A 21,662-nucleotide genomic window follows, 5' to 3' on the forward strand; every position below is an offset into this window, starting at 1 on the left:
TTGGACAGTGAGGACTGGCTTTGCCAATTAGGTTAAACAGTGGGACTCTTCCCTAGATTGAATGATTCAAATCGGCAGCCCCAAGTTTGGGAGGAAAAAATACAGTTTAAAACACATGACAAGAGGAAATAATGTTTTTCAAAAAAAAAATTGTAAAGATGCAAAGATGCACGATGATTACAGATATTTTACTTTTCCCCAATCTTTTATTTTTTTAAATTATCGTTAATATTTATTTATTTTTGAGAGAGAGAGCATGAGCTGGGGAGGGGCAGAGCGGGGGGGGGGGGGGGGGACAGAAGTTCCGAAGCGGGCTCCACACTGACAGCAGAGAGCTCGATGCAGCTCGAACTCACAAACGGTGAGAACATGACCTGAGCTGAGGTCGGCTGCTGAACTGAGCTACCCAGGCACCCCCAATTTTTTCCCAATCTTTTAAATTACATGACACACAAGGGATCTCTTAGTAAGTTCTGTTCAAGTTTCTTGTTGCATATCCCAGAAGCTGGGAAAGTGGATGACAGATGGCTAGGTGACACCTCTATGCAGGTGGTCCCCTCTCCCCTAGAAGCTGATACTGGGATGGAGCCAGACTGCAGGAGGTTTACAGGGAGAGTGATTGGGACCAACCCCTGTGCAAGGGTTGGGTGGGAAGCAGGATAGACAGGATGGACAGAGGGAGGAATCAGCTATAGGGGAGCTTTGCTGTTGAGATGGCCTTTCCCAGTTTCCCCAGGTGGGCTGAGAGGCTGGGCCTTCAGGCCCTCACGTTGATCAGCCTTTAGAGGCTGCTGAAGAGCTTTGTGGTTGCAGAGAAGGGGGAAGGGCTCAGCCCCAAGGCACAGAGAGGACAGGTATCCCTTGTAGTCTCCACCCCCAGCCCAGGGGATCCTCCTCCTGGTAGTCACTAGTCTGGGGCTGTAGCCCCTGTTCAGTCTGTGCCCTGGCCTACATCCTGGGCTGTTCTGGCCACTGAGAAACAGTCTATCTGTGTTTTCAGGGAACCTGAAATCATGCTCACTGAATCGTTCTGGGTGCCGTCATGAAGGTGGCCAGAGTCATGGTGGTGATGCTGAGATTGTCCTGGGCTCCCGGTCTTTCCTCTGCTCCATTCTGGCTCAGGAGGAAGGTGGTTAATATCATCCAGGAGTTCCAAGTGTCTCATCCATCGTTGTGTTGTGGTGGGGGCCTCGAGCTGGTCTGCTTCTAGCTCCACCTCCAGAGCATTTCCACACTGAGTCTCCTCTGACATTCCCAGGCCCCAGTGCAGTGACCCTCCTCACCCCTACTCCAGGGAAACCCTGAGACAGGAGCAGCGTTCTACTGCACATCACAGTTTGTGAGAGCCAGAACCTGAATAAAATTTCCTCCTTGCCAGGTGCACGTGGAGTTGTTAAAGGTCCATGGAGCTGCTATAAGAGTCTACCCTTGGCCATGAGCTCTTGGACAGGTGGTAAGTGCTGTGTCTCAGAATCTCCAATGTGTGGCTGGGGCAGGGACATATCACATACTCAAAAGATGTGATTTGAGTATAAGAGAATGAAATTGGCTGAATTCTAAGAATACTTCATGTGAAATTGAAATGATGATTTTGACTTCAGTTGCTAGGGAAAATGCATTAGGTAATAAAAATATTTAATATAATGTATAAGGTTGAGTAATGGTTATTGAATAGCTACTGTGTCCTTGGAATGGAAAAAGAAAAAGAAAAGAAAATTGGCACCAGCCCCCTGGAGACGGTTTAGGGGGGAAAGGAGGAACTTCTCTTAGAAATCAGGACAGGAGGCTCTCAGAGCAAAGAGGGGGGTACAATGTGTGTTCTCAGAGAGAGGGGGCTTTATAGACTTTTTTTACATTCTGTAATTTATTTTTAAATTTACATCCAAGTTAGTTAGCACATGGTGCAACAATGATTTCAGGAGTAGATTCCTTAAGCTCCTACCCATTTAGCCCATCCCCCCCCCAAACCCCTCTAGCAACCCTATGTTTGTTCTCTATATTTAAGAGTCTCTTATGTTTTGCCCCCCTCCCTGTTTTTATAAAATGTTTTATATTTCGCTTCCCTTCCCTTATGTTCATCTGTTTTGTATCTTAAAGCCCTCACATGACTGAAGTCATATGATATTTGTCTTTCTCTGACTAATTTAGCTTAGCATAATACCCTTAGTTCCATTCATGTAGTTACAAAGGACAAGATTTCATTCTTTTTGATTGCTGTGTAATATTCCATTGTGTGTGTGTGTGTGTGTGTGTGTGTGTGTGTGTGTGTGTGTATATATATATATATATATATATATATATATATATATATATATATACCACATCTTCTTTATCCATCCATCCATCCATCGATGGACGTTTTGGCTCTTTCCATACTTTGGTTATTGTTGATAGTGCTGCTATAAACATTGGGGTGCATGTGCCCCTTCAAAACAGCATACCTGTATCCCTTGGATAAATACCTAGTAGTGCAATTGCTGGGTCGTAGGGTAGTTCTATTTTTACTTTTTTGAGGAACCTCCATACTATTTTCCAGAGTGGCTGCACGAGTTTGCATTCCCACCAACAATGCAAAAGAGACCCTCTTTCTCCGCATCCTTGCCAACATCTGTTGTTGCCTGAGTTGTTAATGTTAGCCATTCTGACGGGTGTGAGGTGGTATCTCATTGTGGTATTGATTTGTATTTCCCTGATGATGAGTGATGTTGAGCATTTTTTCATGTGTCATTTGGCCATCTGGATGTCTTCTTTGCAGAAGTGTCTATTCATGTATTTTTCCCATTTCTTCACTGGATTATTTGATTTTGGGGTGTTGAGTTTGAGAAGTTCTTATAGATTTTGTATACTAACCCTTTATCTGATATGTCATTTGCAAATATCTTCTCCCATTCTGTTGGCTGCCTTTTAGTTTTGCTGATTGTTTCCTTCGCTGTGCAGAAGCTTTTTATTTTGTTGAGGTCCCAAAAGTTCATTTTTGCTTTTGTTTCCCTTGCCTCTGGAGACGTGTTGAGTAAGAAGTTGCTGTGGCCAAGGTCAAAGAGGTTTTTTGCCTGCTTTCTCTTCTAGGATTCTGATGGCTTCCTGTCTTACATTGAGGTCTTTCATCCATTTTGAGTTTATTTTTGTGTATGCTGTAAGAAAATGGTCCAGGTTCATTCTTCTGCATGCCGCTGTGCAGTTTTCCCAGCACCACTTGCTGAAGAGACTGTCTTTATTCCATTGGATATTCTTTCCTGTGTTGTCAAAGATTAGTTGGCCATACATTTGTGGGTCTATTTCTGGGTTTTCTATTCTGTTCCACTGATCTGAGTGTCTGTTTTTGTGCCAGTACCATACTGTCTTGATGATTACAGCTTTGTAATACAGCTTGAAGTCCAGGATTGTGATGTTTCCTTTGTTTTTTTTTTTGTTTTTTTTTTTTCAAGACTGCTTTGGCTATTTAGGGTCTTTTCTGGTTCCATACAAATCATAGGATTGTTTGTTCTAGCTCTGTGAAGAATGCTCGTGTTATTTTGATAGATATTGCATTGAATATGAAGACTGCTTTGGGTAGTATTGACATTTTAACAATATTTGTTCTTCCTGTCCAGGAGCATGGAATCTTTTTCCATTTTTTTTGTGTGTCTTCTTCAGTATTTTCACAAGCTTTCTATAGTTTTCAGTGTGTAGATTTTTCACCTCTTTGGTTAGATTTATTCCTAGGTATTTTATGGTTTTTGGGTGCAATTGTAAATGGGATTGATTCCTTGATTTCTCTTTCTGTTGCTTCATTGTTGTTGTATAGGAATGCAACCGATATCTGTGCATTGATTTTATATCCTGCCACTTTGCTGAATTCATGGATCAGTTCTAGCAGTTTTTTGGTATAATCTTTTGGGTTTTCCATATAGAGCATCATGTCGTCTGCAAGGAGTGAAAGTTTGATTTCCTCCTTGCCAATTTGGATGGCTTTATTTCTTTGTGTTGTCTGATTGCTGGGATTAAGACTTCCAATACTATGTTGAATAGCAGTGGCAAGAGTGGACATCCCAGTCTTGTTCCTGACCTTAGGGGGAAAGCTCTCAGTTTTTCCCCATTGAGAATGATACTAGCATTGGGTCTTTCTTATATGGCTTTTATGATCTCCAGGTATGATCCTTCTGTCCCTACTTTCTTGAGGGTTTTTATCAAGAAAGGATGCTGTATTTTGCCAAATGCTTCCTCTGCATCTGTTGAGAGGATCATGTGGTTCTTGTCCTTTCTTTTATTGATGTGATGAATCACACTGATAGTTTTGCGGATATTGAACCAGCCCTACATCCCAGGTATAAATCTCACTTGGTCGTGGTGAATAATTTTTTTTAATGTATTGTTGGATCCGGCTGGCTAATATCTTGTTGAGGATTTTTGCATCCTTGTACATCAGGGAAATTGGTCTATAGTTCTCCTTTTTAGTGGCGTCTTTGTCTGGTTTTGGAATCAAGGTAATGCTGGCTTCATAGAAAGAGTTTGGAAGTTTTCCTTCCATTTCTATTTTTTGGAACAGCTTCAAGAGAATAGGTGTTAACTCTTCCTTAAATGTTTGGTAGAATTCCCCTGGAAAGCCATCTGGCCCTGGACTCTTGTGTTTTGGGAGATTTTTGACTACTAATTTAATTTCTTTACTGGTTATGGGTCTGTTCAACTTTTCTATTTCTTCCTGTTTCCGTTTTGGTAGTGTATATATTTCTAGGAAGTTGTCCATTTCTTCCAGATTTCCCATTTTATTGGCATATAATTGCTCATAATATTCTCTTATTATTGTTTTTATTTCTGCTGTGTTGCTTGTGATCTCTCCTCTTTCATTCTTGGTTTTATTTATTTGGGTCCTTTCCTTTTTCTTTTTGATCAAACTGGCTAGGGGTTTATCAATGTTGTTAATTCTTTCAAAGAACAAGCTTCTGGTTTCATTGATCTATTCTACTGTTTTTTTTTTTGTTTGTTTGTTTGTTTCAATAGCATTGATTTTTGCTTTAATCTCAATTATTTCCTGTCTTCTGCTGGTTTGAGGTTTTATTTGCTGTTCTTTTTCCAGGTCTTTAAGGTGTAAGGTTAGGTTGTGTATCTGTGATCTTTCTGTCTTCTTTAGGAAGGCCTGGATTGCTATATACGTCCCTCTTATGACTGCCTTTGCAGAGTTCCAGAGGTTTTGGGCTGTGATGTTATCATTTTCATTGGCTTCTATGTACTTTTTAATTTCTGCTTTAACTTCTTGGTTAGCCCATTCATTCCTTAGTAGGATGGTCTTTAGTCTCCAAGTATTTGTTATCTTTCCACATTTTTTCTTGTGGCTGACTTCTAGTTTCAGAGCGTTGTGGTCTGAAAATCTGCACGGTATGATCTCAATCTTTTTGTACTTGTTGAGGGCTGATTTATGTACCAGTATGTGATCTATACTGGAGAATGTTCCATGTGTACTGGAGAAGAATGTATATTCTGCTGCTTTAGGATGAAATGTTCTGAATATTTCTGGTAAGTCCATCTGGTCCAGTGTGTCATTCAAAGCCATTATTTCCTTGTTGATTTTCTGTTTAGATGATCTGTCCATTGTTGTAAGTGGGGTGTTGAAGTCCCTTACTATTATGGTATTATTATCAATGAGTTTATGTTTGTGATTAATTGATATATATTTGAGTGCCTTCACATTTGGAGCATAAATTTTACAATTGTTAGATCTTCTTGGTGGATAGACCCCTTAATTATGATATAATGCCCTTCTTCATCTCTTGTTACAGTCTTAAAGCCTGGATTGTCTGATATAAGTATGGCTATTCTGGCTTTCTTTTGTCCACCATTAGCATGATAGATGGTTCTCCATCCCCTTACTTTCTTTTTTTTTTTTTTTTAATGTTTATTTTTTTTGAGACAGAGAGAGACAGAGCATGAACGGGGGAGGGGCAGAGAGAGAGGGAGACACAGAATCGGAAGCAGGCTCCGGGCTCCGAGCCATCAGCCCAGAGCCCGCCGCGGGGCTCGAACTCACGGACCGTGAGATCGTGACCTGGGCCGAAGTCGGACACCCAACCGACTGAGCCACCCAGGCGCCCCCCCTTACTTTCAATCTGAAGGTGTCTTTAGGTCTAAAGTGGGTCTCTTGTAAACAGCATATAGATGGATCTTGTTTTCTTATCCATTCTGTTACCCTATGTTTTTGATTGGAGCATTAATCCATTGACGTTTAGAGTGAGTACTGTAAGATATGAGTTTATTGCCATTATGTTTCTTTTAGATTTGGAGTTTCTGGTGGTGTTCTGTGGTCCTTTCTAGTCTTTGTTGCTTTTGGTCTTTTTTTTTCCTTGTCTTTTCTCCCTCAGAGAGTCCCCCTTAAAATTTCTTGCAGGGTAGTTTAGTGGTCATGAACTTCCTGTGAAAATGAATACAATGAAATAGAATAAAATGAAATGATGGCAGTAAAACAGAATTGGAAAAATTTACAAAAAAGTAAGAAAATATTGTAGAAAAAAAATAAAATATTTTTAATAAAAATTGAAAATAAAAATACATTTTTTTCTCTTTTCCTATTCAAGAAAAAGAAAAGAAACGAAAAAGAAAAAAAAAAAGAAAATTGAATAGATGGACCAGCGAACAGACTGAAATACTATTGAAATCACATTGTCTTCCCCTAGATGTCAAACTATGAAACACTTTATAGTCTGTAAACTAAGCAGGTGGAGAGACTTGTGTTCCTGAAGAGCAAGGTTGGCCCAGTTGCGTGGGGCTTAGTGTAATGGCCCCATTCTCCACTAGATGGTGCTGCTTAGCTTACTGGGGTGGATTATTGTGATGCTTGTATGTGTGTATGTGCATGTGCAGGAGGGGAAAAAATGGCATCACCCAGCTACCCCCAGTCTCTAGTATTAGAACTCTGTTCTCCCTGATCGGCAGTCGTGCACCCTTCCTTTGTCTCCGGCTTCCGTCCACTCCCTGCTTTTACACTGTCTGTGACCAAGCTGTCAGGTTGCCAGGTGGCACCTCCCTCCTGAGTTTTATCTCAGATGCAGCTGTGTTTCTTGACCCCTCGCTTCTGAGGGACTGTGGCTTTGACCCACTCAGACCTTCTGAGGGAGGGTCTCACAGAGCAATGGCCGGGTGCTGGCCCCACCCAGGAACGTTCCGTGGGACCGTGCTGTTGCTGATGCCCGTAAACTGTGGCTGGGTGCCAGCCCGCCCCAGAAAAAGTTCATGTGATCATGCAGCAGCAGCCCTTCAGGGATTGTGGAAAATCACAACACGCATCTGGCACCAGGCTTCACTCTTAATGACCTTGTTCCAGCACCAGCGAATGTGGTTGTTCTTCAGGATCCTTTGGGATCTTTGCCTGTGGGGAGCTCTCCCAGCAGGGGAACTGCCTCTCCCGTGTGTCCTGAAGACACCTGGACTTCAGTCTGCTCCCGGGGATTCGTCCTTCCCACCAGAGCACCGCCAGGTATCGAGCTGCAGAGTTTCAGCCTCTGCACTCCCCCTGTTTATAGAGTCTTAATGGAATTTAAACCCTCTCCTTTCTCCCTTTTTGGTTCAGTCCCTGTGGCTGTTTCCACTTTTCCACTTTCTCTCCAGCTGCTTTTGTGGGGGGGGGGATACTTTTCCCGTATTCTCCCCCACCCCCCGCCTCCATCCCCTCTCCACAAGCAAAAACAGCCCCCTGCCCTCCATGGCTTCTCCCCCAGTTCACCTCTTTGCTCCACGTACCTGCTAAGTTCTCTGGTTCAGGTTGTGCAGATTGTTGTGTTAATCCTCAAATCAATTTTCTAGGTTTGCAGGGTGGTTTAGTGTTGATCTTGCTGTATTTCAGGGACGAGAGACACACACACACACACACAAAACAAAAACAAAAACAAAAACACACAAAAAACTTCCATGCTGTTCCTCCATCTTGTCCCATGGTCCTGGGGGCTTTGCAGACTTAAGAGAGCCTTAACACCACTGGGGTGTATGTAGGAGATTGAAGTCCCAGATCTGTGCCTAAGAAATAATTACTGCAAGATCTGGATCAGAGGAATAAGGAGCCAAAGGATTTTGTACATCAGTGTCAAGCATGATACTTAAGAAGGAAGATACCTTTTCCTTCAGATCTTAGGTCATGGTTACTAGCTCCCCCTGCCATGTTAGGAGCCCTGATACCAGGCCCACTCCATCACCAGGTGGCTAGGCAAGTGACCTCTGCTGCCACCTGGGTGGTGGCAATAGCACACAGGGCTCATGCCATGTCCCCTGGGACTCTGTATGTACTTTCAGTTGTCATGTATTAGACATATATGGTATTGCTTCTCCCCTAGTTGGGATTCACGGGTCTAGGAATTGGGGTGGGAATGCAAGTAGCAGCACTCACTGTTATCCCCAGTGAGCCATCAACTAAATGTTCCCTTGTCATCCTTGGGACTTTGTGCTTTGCTTGATCGCACGGCCCTGCTGGCTGAGTGTGCACCATGAACCCTTTGGCTCTGCCTGGCAGTGAGTCATCGGAAAAAGTAGGGGGTACTGGCTGGGGTGATTCCTGGCTACTGTCAAGGGGTAAGGGATTTTCTACCACACAATGAGGGTAAGTAGGTGGATGTATGGATTCAGGAGATCCCCTAATATTCCCTGGGTCTGTGACTGTAGTCATCAATTCACCACAATACAATTCAACAGGTCTGATAATGGGTGAATGTTCTGGAATGGAGGTTTGGTCGTCTCAACTGACAGGGACCCAACTGACTAACTCAGGTGTTTGCTGAGGGAAGGGGAATATGGAGTGGGTGGTGAAGATGTAACTATAGACATAACTCTGACCACAGGGTAGTGGCAGAAATGAGGATAATAGAAGGAACAAGTGTTTCTTCCTTATGTTGATATGAGTATGTTTGGAAACCTATTAATCCTGTGTTTCTGTTTTGTTCTCCTGGGTCATCTCATTATCATCTAACATCCAATGTGTTCATAATAGTTAACTTTATGTCTCAATATGAAGCTATAGGATATCATTTCAGCTGGGACAAAAAATAAATACCACCATCAGACAGTAGTATACTTTGTATCCTCCTGGGAAAGGATGAACATGTTGGTAATTTTTCATTGGATAGTTTGGATAGTTTGTAACATCACGTGGAAGCATGGCTGCCAATATTCTCTTTATTTGGAGATTGTGGTTTGCCTGGATTGGGTGGATTTCACGTGGATGAGGTTGGACTGTGGTGGCTTATTATGTGTCAACATCGACAGACTGAACTGTATTTCACAGAACTGTTTTCTGTCTGTATTCTGGGGTAGGGTGGGTGTGAAGAAAGAATCTTGTGCGAGATTTGGGGGGTAGAAGTGACATTGCACCCATTTTGTGCCTCAGTCCATGGTTGTGTATCTTCTGGTCACTTTGTAGGAGGAGGCAACTGCCCCAGTGTCCCTCATTCACCATCAGGATAGATGTGACCCTTCAACTGTCTGTCAGAACCCAGAGCACCTAGTGTGTCTGCATCTTTTCTCATTGTTTAAAAATACGAGGAACAATCTAATCTGTTGGGGATTTTGACACATATATTGGGGATTTGGGGCACAAACCAGAGCTTTATGTGTTTATATAGTAGCCTCTTCATGTCCCTGAAGACCCTGTCGGGGATGCTGGCCAACCTGGATTGGGTTCCTGGAATCAGACTCTGAGATGGAGAAGTACATGTGTAGGAGATCTGGAAGGAGGAGGAAGGTCAGACTGGGCAGAAGGAGAAGTGACCCACGTGCAGTGAGACATCAGATGAGGCCTCCATCCCTGCAGGGAGCTCTAAAGCTGAGACCTTCAGGACATCTGAACCTGAGGCAGGGCCTTCATTCACTCAGGCCAGCATGCACCTGAACCTCTCTGAGAAGGGGCAGAAACCTGGGGAGGCAGTTGTCTGATCCAAGGGCACTTCACAGTGAGGAGGACCCCTGTGAGATGTCAGGGGCTCCAGGCAGAGGTGGGTGCATGTGTGAGCCCAGGAGGGGGGTGACACCACAGTGAATAATGCACTAGTGTGCTCCACTCAGAATCCCCAGCTGTCATGGTGGCAGGGCTTCTGGAGCTCAGCTGAGCTGAGAAATTCAGGCCTCTAATATTCGTCAGTTGGGTGAAGGAACGGCCCATGACCACCATATGGACATGGAGGGGTAAGGAGCAGCGGATGGATGTTTCTTTCTGTTTGTCCTTCCACTCAGGTCCTCTGTTCCCAAACATACTCAGGCTCAAAAAAAATCCCAAGAGCCCCCAGATCAACCCTGATATATCCTCTGGTGGTGCTGCGTGAAGCGTGGGTGGATAGGAGGTCTGGGGACCTGGGTCAGACCTCTGAGGCTGGAGGAGAGTGTGATACAGATGGGGAAGGGGTTTGTCTCACTTCCCCATCTGCCTGTGTCACTGTGAGCATCACTACTGCCATCCCACACCTTACAGTAATAGTCAGCCTCGTCCTCAGCCTGGGCCCCGCTGATGGTCAGGGTGGCCGTGTTCCCTGAGTTGGTGCCAGAGAATCGGTCAGGGATCCCTGAGGGCCGGTTGCTGCTATAGTAAATGACCAGCATGGGGGCCTGGCCTGGCTTCTGCTGGTACCAGTAAGCATTTTTACTTCCAATGTTGTTTCCCCCACAGGTGATTCTGGCTGTCTGTCCCAGGTTCACTGACACTGACGGGGGCTGGGTCAGCACGTAGGAGGCCATGGAACCTGCAAGAGAGAAAAATGGGTTGGGCTAGAAGATGAAGGACCCATTTCTGGGAAATCCCATAAGCTGCCTGGCCTGCATTGAGCCCCAGGGATTCTCTGGACCCTCAGGGTACCCTCTCTTATAAGTCTTAGCCCCAGGAGCTTATGGGACTGGCTGGTGGGAAGGATCCTTTGAACAAATAAGATTCTTTCCACCCCTTTCTCTGGTCAGGACCATCCCCTTTGAGCACACACAGAACCAGTGAGCACAAGTGGGGATTACACCCCTCACCTGTGCAGTGAGCCAGGATACTGAGGAGAAGAGGGGTCCAGGCCATGGTGGAGATGCACTGATTCTGCTACCAAGACCTTGGGCAAAGTTCCTTTCAGGCATCTCTTATCCCCTTGCTGGAAAGACCTGCTGCTTATGCAAATCAGCTGGGCCTCTGGGGTTGCTGTTGCGTAGCTTTGTGGTTTCGGAGAAGGGCTCTGCCCTAAGGGACACAGAGAGGGGAGGGGCAGCCCTGTCCCATAGTCTGGGGCTGGTATCTCCCTCCCAGTTCAATGTCCTGGGTTTACTCCTTGGCTGGTCTGACCACTGAGACCTCAAAGGTGGAGACTGTATTTTCTGAGCCCATTCTATAGGTGACGCTATAAGGCTCACACAGGTATAGGGTCCTATCCCAGATCACAGCTTTTGGCCACAGAACCCAAATAAAATTCATCCTCTGTCTAGAGTACATGGAGTTTACAAAACCATCATGGTGCTGTAAATGTCTGCTCTGAGCCATGAACTCCTGCAGCGGGTCATAGAGGTTGTGACTCAGCATCCCCATTTTGGTGTCAGATCAGAGGCCAAAGAAATGATTGTGGTATAAAATAATGAGAGGGGGCTTTAAAGTTTAGTAACTCTTCAAGGGAATGTTTACTATAGTTAAGTTGTCTTCAGTTGTTGGAAAAACATGTAGCAAACATCTTAATATATAAGTTAAGTTGAAAAAAGCTTACAGAGAAAATCACTGTGTTGCAGGCACTGGGAATAGGGAAGAACAGAACTTTCCAGTCCCCTCCCCCTTCCTTGAGGGAGGTGAGTGGAGGGACAGGTGAGGGGGCAGGTGGGAGGAACTTCCAGGAAGGAGGAGCAGCTGAGTCTGTCAGCACAAGGGAGGGAGGGGAAACGTGTGATCCTAGGGAGGATGGGTGTTTGTGGGCAGTGACAGCATTTTGTTTCATTAGGGTGAGCTAGGGCATGGGTTGGTGGGAGACAAAATGCCGGACCTGTATTAGTTAAATAGGCAGTGTCTTCATGAGCAGGACCCAACACACACATACCCTGAAGAATTTGAACGTGAGAGTGAAGGATGACACTATAGACAAATGGCAAATAATTGAACAATTGTCCCGAAGGTCCTGCTTACTAAACCCCTTTGCCTGTTAGGAGCTGGATCTACGTGTGATTTTGGCAGGTGATCTCTGCTGCCCCCTAGGGGCCACTCCAAATGGCTGCTGGATTGCAGAGGCTTCCTTTGTAAAGTGTAGATTCATAACCTACAGCTCAGGTCCTGATTCCTGCTCCATGGACTGTTGCCACAGTGAGGAATGAGGTTTCTATGCGTGGCTTCTACTTGCCTCACATTCTTTTTTTTTTTTTTTTAAATATTTATTTATTTCGAGGAGAGTGTGAGCAGGGGAGGAGCAGAGAGAGAGAGGGATAGAAGATCCAGAGCGGGCTCTGTGCTGGCAGGCTGACAGCAGTGAGCCCGATGTGGGGCTCAAACTCACGAATCTCGAGATCATGACCTGAGCTGAAGTCGGATGCTCAACCAGCTGAGCCACCGAGGTGCCCCAGCTCGCCTTGCATTCTTACATGAGGGGCCTAGATTACCCATGAAATTGTAACAGGCTCATTTGGAGGAAGAGAGCACAGGTTTCACTGAGGCATCCCTGCACCTGTCTCTGAGGTAGTGGGAGGTCACACAGGTGGTGTCACATGGGGGACCCAGGACTCAGGGTGGCTCTTTTTGATGTCAACTGCAGATACAGGGCTAATGTGTGGTGGGGTGCCTGGGGACTAATGCCCCCAAAACAGAGACAGACATTTATTCAGACCCACATTAGTTTGACTCACATTGCATCGTAGGAATTCTGCATGATCTAGACATAGATCCCTCTTGAGGAGGGAACTCTGGCCCTGCTAAAGTCAGGAAGAGAAACACGCAGTGGAATGTGTGTGGGAGGAGCCCAGTCATGCCCTCTGTAGGCACGGGCAGGGGGATATAGGATCTGAAAGAACGGGACAAACCTGAAGGACCTGGGATCCCAACCCAGTTCAGGGACTGTATGGAGTTTTCTCCTAAGGTGAGGATTCTGGGCACAGAGGGTGTGGTCAGGTGTGGTAAGAGGCAATTTCCAGGTAATAAGTCAAGTTCTCTAGGCCACCTGCTAGGCACCAACAGGAGGAGGCTGCTGAGGTAGGAACAGGTTTGACACAAGTGTGCTCAGTGCCTGGGAACTTCCTAGGTCACCTGGGGGCTGAGGGCAGTGGTTATTAGCAGGGCAGTATTATTGTCCCTTTCCTCCCTGCTTACACACCTAAAAGCCACAGGGAGACTAGGGTGCTACACGTGTCGCTTGTCCTGTCCTCCTGTTTTGTCCCACGTGGATGACCTAGCACTGTTTTCCCCAACGCCCCACAGACTGGCTGAGCTGAACAGGAACATGAGGGAGGGGTGCACCTGACAGGGAAGGGAAGCTGGGAGAGGCCTGCAGGTCCCCAGTCCCTGAGAGGCAGAGAGAAGAGCAGAGGCTGGCAGGTGCCAGGCAGCAACAGTCACCTGCACCAGGTGAGGAAGGCTGCGCAGGCTGAGAGGGGATGTGGAACAACTTCAGCCAGAATGTTCCAGGTCCTGAAGGAGACAGCTCCTTCCTCTCAGATCTGGAAGCTGCCTATGGGGGGCGCTGCTACACTTGGCATGGGGCCACCTGGACTAGGGACGTGCCAGCCCATTAAGTCATGTTGTTGACAAAGCCTATGGTGAGAATCTCTGGAGAATAACTCTCTATAGTGACCCGTTCATGATCCTTTGACCTGAAAATTCCCTGGAAATACCATTTCAGTCATAGGGAATCCCACCAAAAATTACCTTTTTATTTAGTTCCTCATATCAATAAGTAATAAATAAATTTTAGATGAAATATTGCAATTGCACTTGTGATGCTTTTGTGAGGAGAAAATGATTCTCTGTCCTGTGTCTCCCCACTCCCATGAAGGTATTGCTCTGATTCAAGCCAGGAGTGGAAACTGGGGAAGCATCTGCTTTCCCTCTTAAAACATTCCTCATCTGTTGTTTTGACCTCATGAAATTGCTCTAAAAATTGATTTCAAAACCACAAGTCAAAGATTTGTGAAGAGAAATTCAATTTATGAAAAAAAACTTATTCATGTCTTGGATAAGGTCTCCTCCCTCAGAATGACAGCTGGGACCAGAATGCAGGCAAAGCCACCACACAGGGTCAGCCTGGGGGTGGGTGTGAGTCCCTGTGGGTCAGTCCTGAGCTAAGGGTCGGGCCTGCCTGGTGCAGGTGATGGGATTTGGGGCAGTGGGAGGACAGTGGTGCCAGGAGAAAGTCCCCAGGTGGGATCCAAGATGGTGGCTGCACTTCCTCCACAGTTTGTGTAAAATCTAAGGAAGGGCCTGGGGCAGCAGGGGCCTGGTCCCCTCTTCATGAAGCATCAGGCAGTACTTCCGGATGTGGGGATGCCTCATTGAGGAAAGCGAGTACACATGGCCCCTGTGGCCCGTGCAGGCTGCCTGTATCCAAGGAGAGGAGGAGTTTCCGCAGGACTGTGCTGTTGGGACAGCTGTCTCCCCTCCTGAGTAACATGTGATTATATCTGGGACCCGTGCGATATTTAATGAAACCCCAAATCTTTACTATCAACCATAATACTCAATTACAATCCAAATAGTCAGAATAGCCCCCAACTCTGTTCATTAGGATAAACACAGACCAGAGCACAGAGAACTTACTGGATTCTCCCACACTGGAGGGTCAGGCCAGGACCAGGGAGAATACCTGATCCTAAGGCCTGACCAACAGCTGCTCAGAGGGCAGGTGGGAATGAGAGGCAGGCTGTGACAGGAGGGTTGTGTCCCATCCCCCATCCTTCTGTGTCACTGTGAGTCACTGCCAGCCATTTCTGCTGCCATGATAGCTGACACAGCAATGGACAGCCTGGTCCTGGCCCTTCTGGTCCTGGTCATGCTCAGGGGGCCACGTCCTTAAATTGCATCCTCAGAATCAGACCCAGATGGTTGCTCATATCTGCGTACCAGATTGGGTACCCGGCTTTCCTTCCACTGGTACCAAGATGCATGTTCATGCCTGAGCTTACCCCTAGAGCAGGGAATCCTGGGCTTCCCAAGGGCCACTGACAGGGATGGAGGCAGCCTCAGGTCAGGGGAGGCATGGAGCTCCTAAGACAGGAGAGGGGAGGGACCTGGAGGAAGAAAGGGAGGCTGAGTCAGAAGTGACTGGTCTAGCACTGAGGGGAGGGAGCAATTTGGACAGAGGTGAGGGCAAGCACCTGACCCCAGGGACCCTGCGTGGGAGAGAGCAGGCTGCCTGTGCCGCACACTGTGCCTCCCTGTGGGCCCCTCACCTGTGCTGGGAGCAGCCAGAGAGCAGGAGTGAGGCCACACAGAGTGTGGTCCTGGGAGGATCAGCACCACAGGCACCTGGGAGCTCTTCCACATGCAGATGCCCGGGGCCCCACCCAGCTGCCTCGCCTGCAGCTGCATCTTGTGAACCGCCCCCCACCCCCTCCTCAGGGGACTGTGTGCTCACTGAGTGTCACAGGCCAGGGGTCTGGGCCACCCTGGAACATCTCACTTCTTCTCCTTGTCTCCCCAGGTCCTACTTGGTCACCTGGTTCTTGGGCTTAATTGTCCTGCCCTCATCGACTGAGCTTGATACAGATTGTAGACCCTGTAGTGATGTGGAAAAAATGATTTAGGAACAGACTTTTTCATCAGCCACATGGATTGTGTGTTGTGAATGGGATGATACCCAGTGGGATCTTGGCTGCTCTGTACTGGTGGTTGAGAGGGTGCCATGGCCCCTCCTGTGTCTTTCTGGCAGTGAATCACCAGGAAAAGTAGGGGGCACTGTGTCGGTGATTCCGATGTCTATCAAGGGGCAGTTGGGTCTCTCCTACACAATTGGGGAAGCAGGTTTATGTATGGACTCAGGAGATCCCCTAATATTATCTGGGACTATGATTACAGTAAAAAAAAAAATCAGCACATTCCAATTCAGCAGGTCTGATAATGGGTGAATGTTCCAGAATAGAGTTTTGGTCATCGCAACTGGCAGGGATGACGACTCTCTCAGGTATTTGTTGTGGGAAGGGGAATCTGGAGTGGGTGGTGAAGATGTAATTATAGACACCACTGACCACATGTAGTGGCAGAAATGAGGACAATAGAAGGAACAAGTGTTTCTTCCTTATGTTGATATGAATATGTTTGGATACATATTAATCCTATGTTTCTGTTTTGTTCTCCTGGGTCATACTATTACCATCTAGCATCAGATGTATTCACAATAGTTAACTTTATGTATCAATATGAAGTTATAGGATATCAAATTATCTGGAACAATGAGAAATATCGCTAGTAGAGAAAAAGGTATTGTGTATCTTCTTTAGGGGAAAGGATGAACATGTTTTTAATTGTTCACTGGATATTTTTATCATATAGGTGGAAGCATGGCTACTGGTATTCTCTTTATTTGCAGACTGTGGTTTCTGGGGATGTGGATAGATTTCATGTGGATGATGGGGGACTGTGGTGGCTTATTAATTGACAGCATTGAAACTGTATTTCCCAGAATAGTTTTCTGTCTATATTTATTGGTAGGGTGGGTGTAAGGAAAGATTCTTGTACAAGATTTGGGAGGTAGAAGTGACATTGCACCCATTTTGTGTCTCAGTCCCTGGTTGTGTATCTTCTGGTCACTTTGTAGGAGGAGGCAACTGCCCCAATGTGCCTCATTCACCATCAGGTTGGATGTGACTCTCCAACTGTCTGTCAGAACCCGGAGCACCTAGTGTGTCTGTATCTTTTCTCACTGTATAAAAATACAAGGGCCAATCTGATCTATCTGGGGATTGGACAAGCACATTGGGGAACAAGGGGGAGAAAATCCAGATGTGGGTATATAGTGATCTCTTCATGTCCCTGAGGACCCTGTCAGGGATGCCCACCAGCCTGGATTGGGTTCCTGGAAGCAGACTCTGAGATGGAGAAGTGCATGTGTAGGAGATCTGGAAGGAGGAGGAAGGTCAGACTGGGCCGAAGGATAAGTGACCCACACAGAGTGAGACATCAGATGAGGCCTCATTCCTACAGGGAGCTCTAAAGCTGGGACCTTTCAGGACATAAGAAAGTGAGGCAGGGCATTGGGACCTTAGATTCAGGCCAGCATGCACCTGAACCTCTCTGAGAAGGGGCAGAAACCTGGGGAGGCAGTTTTCTGATCCAAGGGCACTTCCCAGAGAGGAGGACCCCTGTGAGCTGTCAGGGGCTCCAGGCAGAGGTGGGTGCATGTGTGAGCCCAGGACGGGGGTGACACCACAGTGGGTCATGCACTAGTGTGCTCCACTCAGAATCCCCAGCTGGCATGGTGGCAAGGCTTCTGGAGCTCAGCTGAGCTGGAAAATTCTGGACTCTAATACTGGTCAGTTGAATGAAGGAATGGGCTATGGCCACCACACGGAAATGCGGTGGTAATGAGAAGTGGATGAGTGTTTTTGTTTGTCCTTCCAGCCAGTCCCTTTGTTCTCACACACAGTCTGGCCCAGACAATCTCAGGATCTACAAATCAACCCTGATACACCTTCTGGAGATACCACCTGAAGGGTGGGTATGTAGGGAGGTCAGGGGACCTTGGGTCTGGACACCTCTGTCAGACCTTCTGCATTGCTTTGTGCACAGGCCTTCTGGGGCTGGAGAAAAGTGTAACACAGATGGTGAAAGGAGTTTTCAACTCCCTTCCCCCTCTGCCTGTGTCACCGTGAGCATCACTACTGCTGTCCCACACCTGGCAGTAATAGTCAGTCTCGTCTTCGGCCTGGGCCCTGCTGATGGTCAAGGTGGCCATGTTCCCCGAGTTGGTGCCAGAGAATCAGCCAGGGATCCCCGAGGGCCGGTTGCTGTTACTCTAGATGACCAGCATGGGGGCCTGGCCTGACTTCTGCTGGTACCATTGAACATACTTCCTTCCTATGTTGTTTCCTCTACAAATGATTCTGGCCGTCTGTTCCAGGGTCACAGACACTGAGGGGGGGCTGAGTCAGCTCATAGGAAGCCACGGAACCTTCAAGAGAGAAAAGAGAGGTTTCAGCTCTGGATCTCATCTCAGGAGACCCTCACCTACCTGGCCTGAGCTCCAGGGATCTGGGCCCCCTGTTTCCACCCTCCAATCATTTCAGCCCCTGAGGCCAATAGGCCTGGCTGGTGTATGGAGCTTTTGAACAAAGGGGTCCATTTTCATTTTTCTCCGGGCAGGTGTAGCGCCTCAGGGTCACACAGAGCCAGTGAGGATTTGGGGAGATTTCACCCCTCCAGTCTCTCATCCTGCAGCAGGGTCATAACCATCCTTCCCCCTACAACCAGCCCCCTGCTGAGCTCAGAGTCAGGGGCTGGATTGCTCCAGATCCCTGGGTCTGCAGTGGGTCTGAGCCTGGGTGCAGCACCTGTGCAGTGAGCGAGGAGGCCGAGGAGGAGAGGGGTCCAGGCCATGGTGGAGTCACTCTGATTCTGCTACCAAGGCCCAAGGCTGGGCAAAGTCTCTCTTATCCCCTTGCTGGAGAGACCTGCTGGTTATGCAAATCAGCCAGGGCTCAGGGGCTGCTGCTGAGGAGCTTTGTGGTTTCAGAGAAGGGCTCAGCCCCAAGGGGCCAGAGATGGGAGGGACAGCCCTGCAGACCCACCCTCAGCCCAGGGAATTCTGCTTTACACTCTGGTCGCATAGGCTGGGTCCACACTCCGTGTCTCTCCGTGTCCTGACCTTGCTCCTGGGGTGGCTTGTCCTGGCTGAGCTCAGAGGTGGCGTTTGTCTGCATTTTCTGAACCCATGAGCACGTTTCCTCTGCAGGCAGTATAAGGTGGCTTAGGTCAGTGTGGTTCCTAAGTTATATCTCTGTTGAGGAACACCAGAACCCAAACAGAATTCCTCCCTTGCCAAGTACACATGGATTTTTAAGGAGCCATTGAGGTATTGTAGGTTTCTGTCCCGAGGACAGGTTATCGATCCTGTGCCTCAGTACTCTGAGGGTGTGCTCAGTGCCAGGGACAGACCCAGCTTTAGCAAGGTTTGACAGTGGCTGAGTTTAGCAGGAATGGGTCGGGCTGGAGAGGCATGAAGTACTGGACCTGTGCTAGAGACAGAGACAAATCTGCAAGGTACAGAACTGAGAGACAGCGAGTCAGAATTTTACATCAGAGTCAGAGGTGGTGCTGTAGAAACTACATCTTTCCCACAGGTCTCAGGTCCTGGTGAGCAGCCCTCCCTCCTTGTTAGAACCCGTGATACCTGGAGCCTTCTGGTGTGCAGGTGGCTTTGCTGGGTGATCTCTGCTGCCCTCTGGTGGTGGCTCCACACTGGCTGCTGGAGGCGCGGGGAAGTCCTTTGCCCCGCTGGAGATTCAGAACCCACAGCTCAGAGGAGGATTCCCTGATTGATGCACTGCTGTCCTCAGGGGAGGAACTGCTCTTCTCTACATGGCCCCTGCCACTCTCAAGGCCAGATTTCAGGAGATGAGAGTATCCATGAAAATAGGAACAGGCCAATGGGAGGAGCAGGTAAGGCCCATCTGAGGTTTTACGGCCCACATCTCTGGGGAGGTGGGTGGTCATGGGTGTGGCTCTGGGCCTTGCAGGAGGTGACACAGGACTCGGGGACTGCCTCTTGCTAGTGCTGTCAGCTGGTGCACCAAATAGGGCCATGGTGGCTGGTGTTCCAAGGACAGAGACAGGAGAACACACACTCAACAAACATTTATTCAGACCCACTTCGGTCTGGCCGACTTTCCATCCTGGGAAATCTCTATGAAGAAGACACAGTTTCTTTCCCAGAATTTCCGTGCTGTGGGAGGGGCGGCGTAGTGGACACACTTGTTTTGGTGACACAGCAGACGTCTCTACTGCCTTCTACCTACGTCTTGTGTTCTACATTCATTTGAAAGCCAAACCATTGCTATTCCCATGTCCCTCTGGGCCAGAATGGACCCTGTTGCTCAGCACTGGCCAATGGATATGTCATTCAGCTGGGGATCTGTTTGGGGACTTTCGCTGTCACGAAGTAAGGAAAGAGACCAGATTTGTGGAGTGCCTTTCCTCTTGAGCACGGGTGTGATAGCTGGAGCTGCAGCAGGCACCTGTCTATTGTCAGCAAGAAAGAAAAGCAAAGCTCCGTAGCTGGGCTGTTGGGACAAAAAATGAACATAGTTGGGAATTCTTGGAATTGGTGAGTGTCTGGAGAAGAGCCATCTGACTCCAGACTTTGTTCCTGTTTCTGATTATCATGTGTATGTTTTACATGAAAATGTTATTGACCAGTAGGGAAATGATTACCACCAATCAGTGAATTAATAAAATAATGGCAGGGAGAAAACCATTCAGTAGTAATCCATTAAGATGGAGATCAGAAGAAATGACAGGCAGGTGCTGTGTGGAGAGAGGTTGGAATGGTCCTCTCTGCAGAGGTGACCTTGGAGCTGCTGTCAGGATGGGAAGAAGGAACATGTGGCAGGTGTGTGTTTGGGGACAGCAGGGTCAGTCCCTGCGGGGAACATAACCTCTGAGTCTATACATAAGCATTATGGTTATAGTCACAGGCCTTACTCCCCACCCCCCCCCCCAGACACACAAGGTCATAAGTCACGTGACTAATTAACTAACAAGCTAACTAATCACATAATGGAAGCAATGATTGTTAGTGAATAGAATAGGCTGAGTTAGACATCACATGCTCACTGAGGAGAGAGGGGAGGAGAAAGCATGTGGGGTCCAGGTGATGGGTCAGGACACGGTCTCTAAGCACACACAGGGGTGGGCTCCTTCCCTGCTGGAGGGGCTGGAGGAAGGCTGGGTGGGGCTGTCCCTGCTCCTGCCTGAATGGAGCTGCAGACTTTCCTTGGGCACGTGGAAGTGACTAGCAGGAGGAGGCCCCGGGTCTGAGTGCCTGTCTAGTCCCAAAGAACATTCTGCCAGTGTCCAGTGGGAATTATCTGCATGCACAGTTTATATTCGGTCAGCATGTCAGGGCACGTGTTCTGGCACCATCTTCCCTCACAGGACTGAACTAAGTGTGAGGGTGGCTTTCATGAGATCCTATTCTTTTTTTTTTTTTTTTTTTTTTTGTTTCTTGAGAGTGAGAGAGCCTGCCCACAAGCAGGGGAGTGGCAGAGAGACAGGGAGAGAGAGAATCCCAAGCAAGCTCTGTGAGCTGTTAGTGCCGAGCTGGATACGGGGAGACAAATCCCTCCCAAATCCTGAGATCATGACTTGAGCTGATATCAAAGTCAGGCGCTTAACCAACTGAGCCACCCAGGAGCCCCTCGTGAGATCCTATTCTGTGTGTAAAGAACATTGCAAAGGGTTGTATGTGGGGTCCTGGGGGAATATTCAGCACGGACCTGTTAGTCTTAGGGCTTTGCCTGGACATCTTGAGCAAGTACTGTGAATGGAGAGGGAAGCACGATTTTCTGGTAACTAGGGAAGCATGGACACCCTGGGAGGGCTGAGGGGCAGGGAGCCAGGGGAACATGGGGACAGGAGGTGAAAGGACATTATGAGGATGTGTGAGGAATCGAAGGCTAGGGCTCGGTGTCCTTCAGGACTCCAGAGCTGGGCCGCATGCCACTTCTGTCATTCCGAAGGGTGGAGGGACCGCACAGGATCTGCCGTGTCAGGCCAGGATCCACCCTCCCCA

At 47.7% G+C, this 21,662-nt stretch overlaps 1 protein-coding gene and 1 gene segment (V, D, J or C); both read right to left on the minus strand.

The window, feature by feature from the left end:
- The window catches only part of LOC109277787 (immunoglobulin lambda-1 light chain-like), a 208,049-nt gene that overhangs the window by 39,908 nt on the left and 146,479 nt on the right, over positions 1-21,662 (minus strand). Inside the window, exons 1-2 of one of the 2 annotated variants that reach the window (XM_053902154.1) lie at positions 10,957-11,068; positions 10,387-10,685 (exon numbers count right to left, since the gene is read on the minus strand). The exons of the other annotated variant lie outside the window; for it this stretch is intronic. Coding sequence (XP_053758129.1) covers positions 10,387-10,685; positions 10,957-11,002 — 345 coding nt within the window. The 5' untranslated portion in view covers positions 11,003-11,068. Of the gene's footprint in view, positions 1-10,386; positions 10,686-10,956; positions 11,069-21,662 lie in introns of those variants that run through there. 2 annotated transcript variants of the gene reach the window in all.
- The window catches only part of LOC109277418 (immunoglobulin lambda-1 light chain-like), a 287,721-nt gene that overhangs the window by 21,578 nt on the left and 244,481 nt on the right, over positions 1-21,662 (minus strand).

This window comes from Panthera pardus, unplaced genomic scaffold (assembly GCF_024362965.1).
Source record: "Panthera pardus isolate Hobbes unplaced genomic scaffold, ASM2436296v1 HiC_scaffold_15, whole genome shotgun sequence".
Lineage (NCBI taxonomy): Eukaryota > Metazoa > Chordata > Mammalia > Carnivora > Felidae > Panthera > Panthera pardus.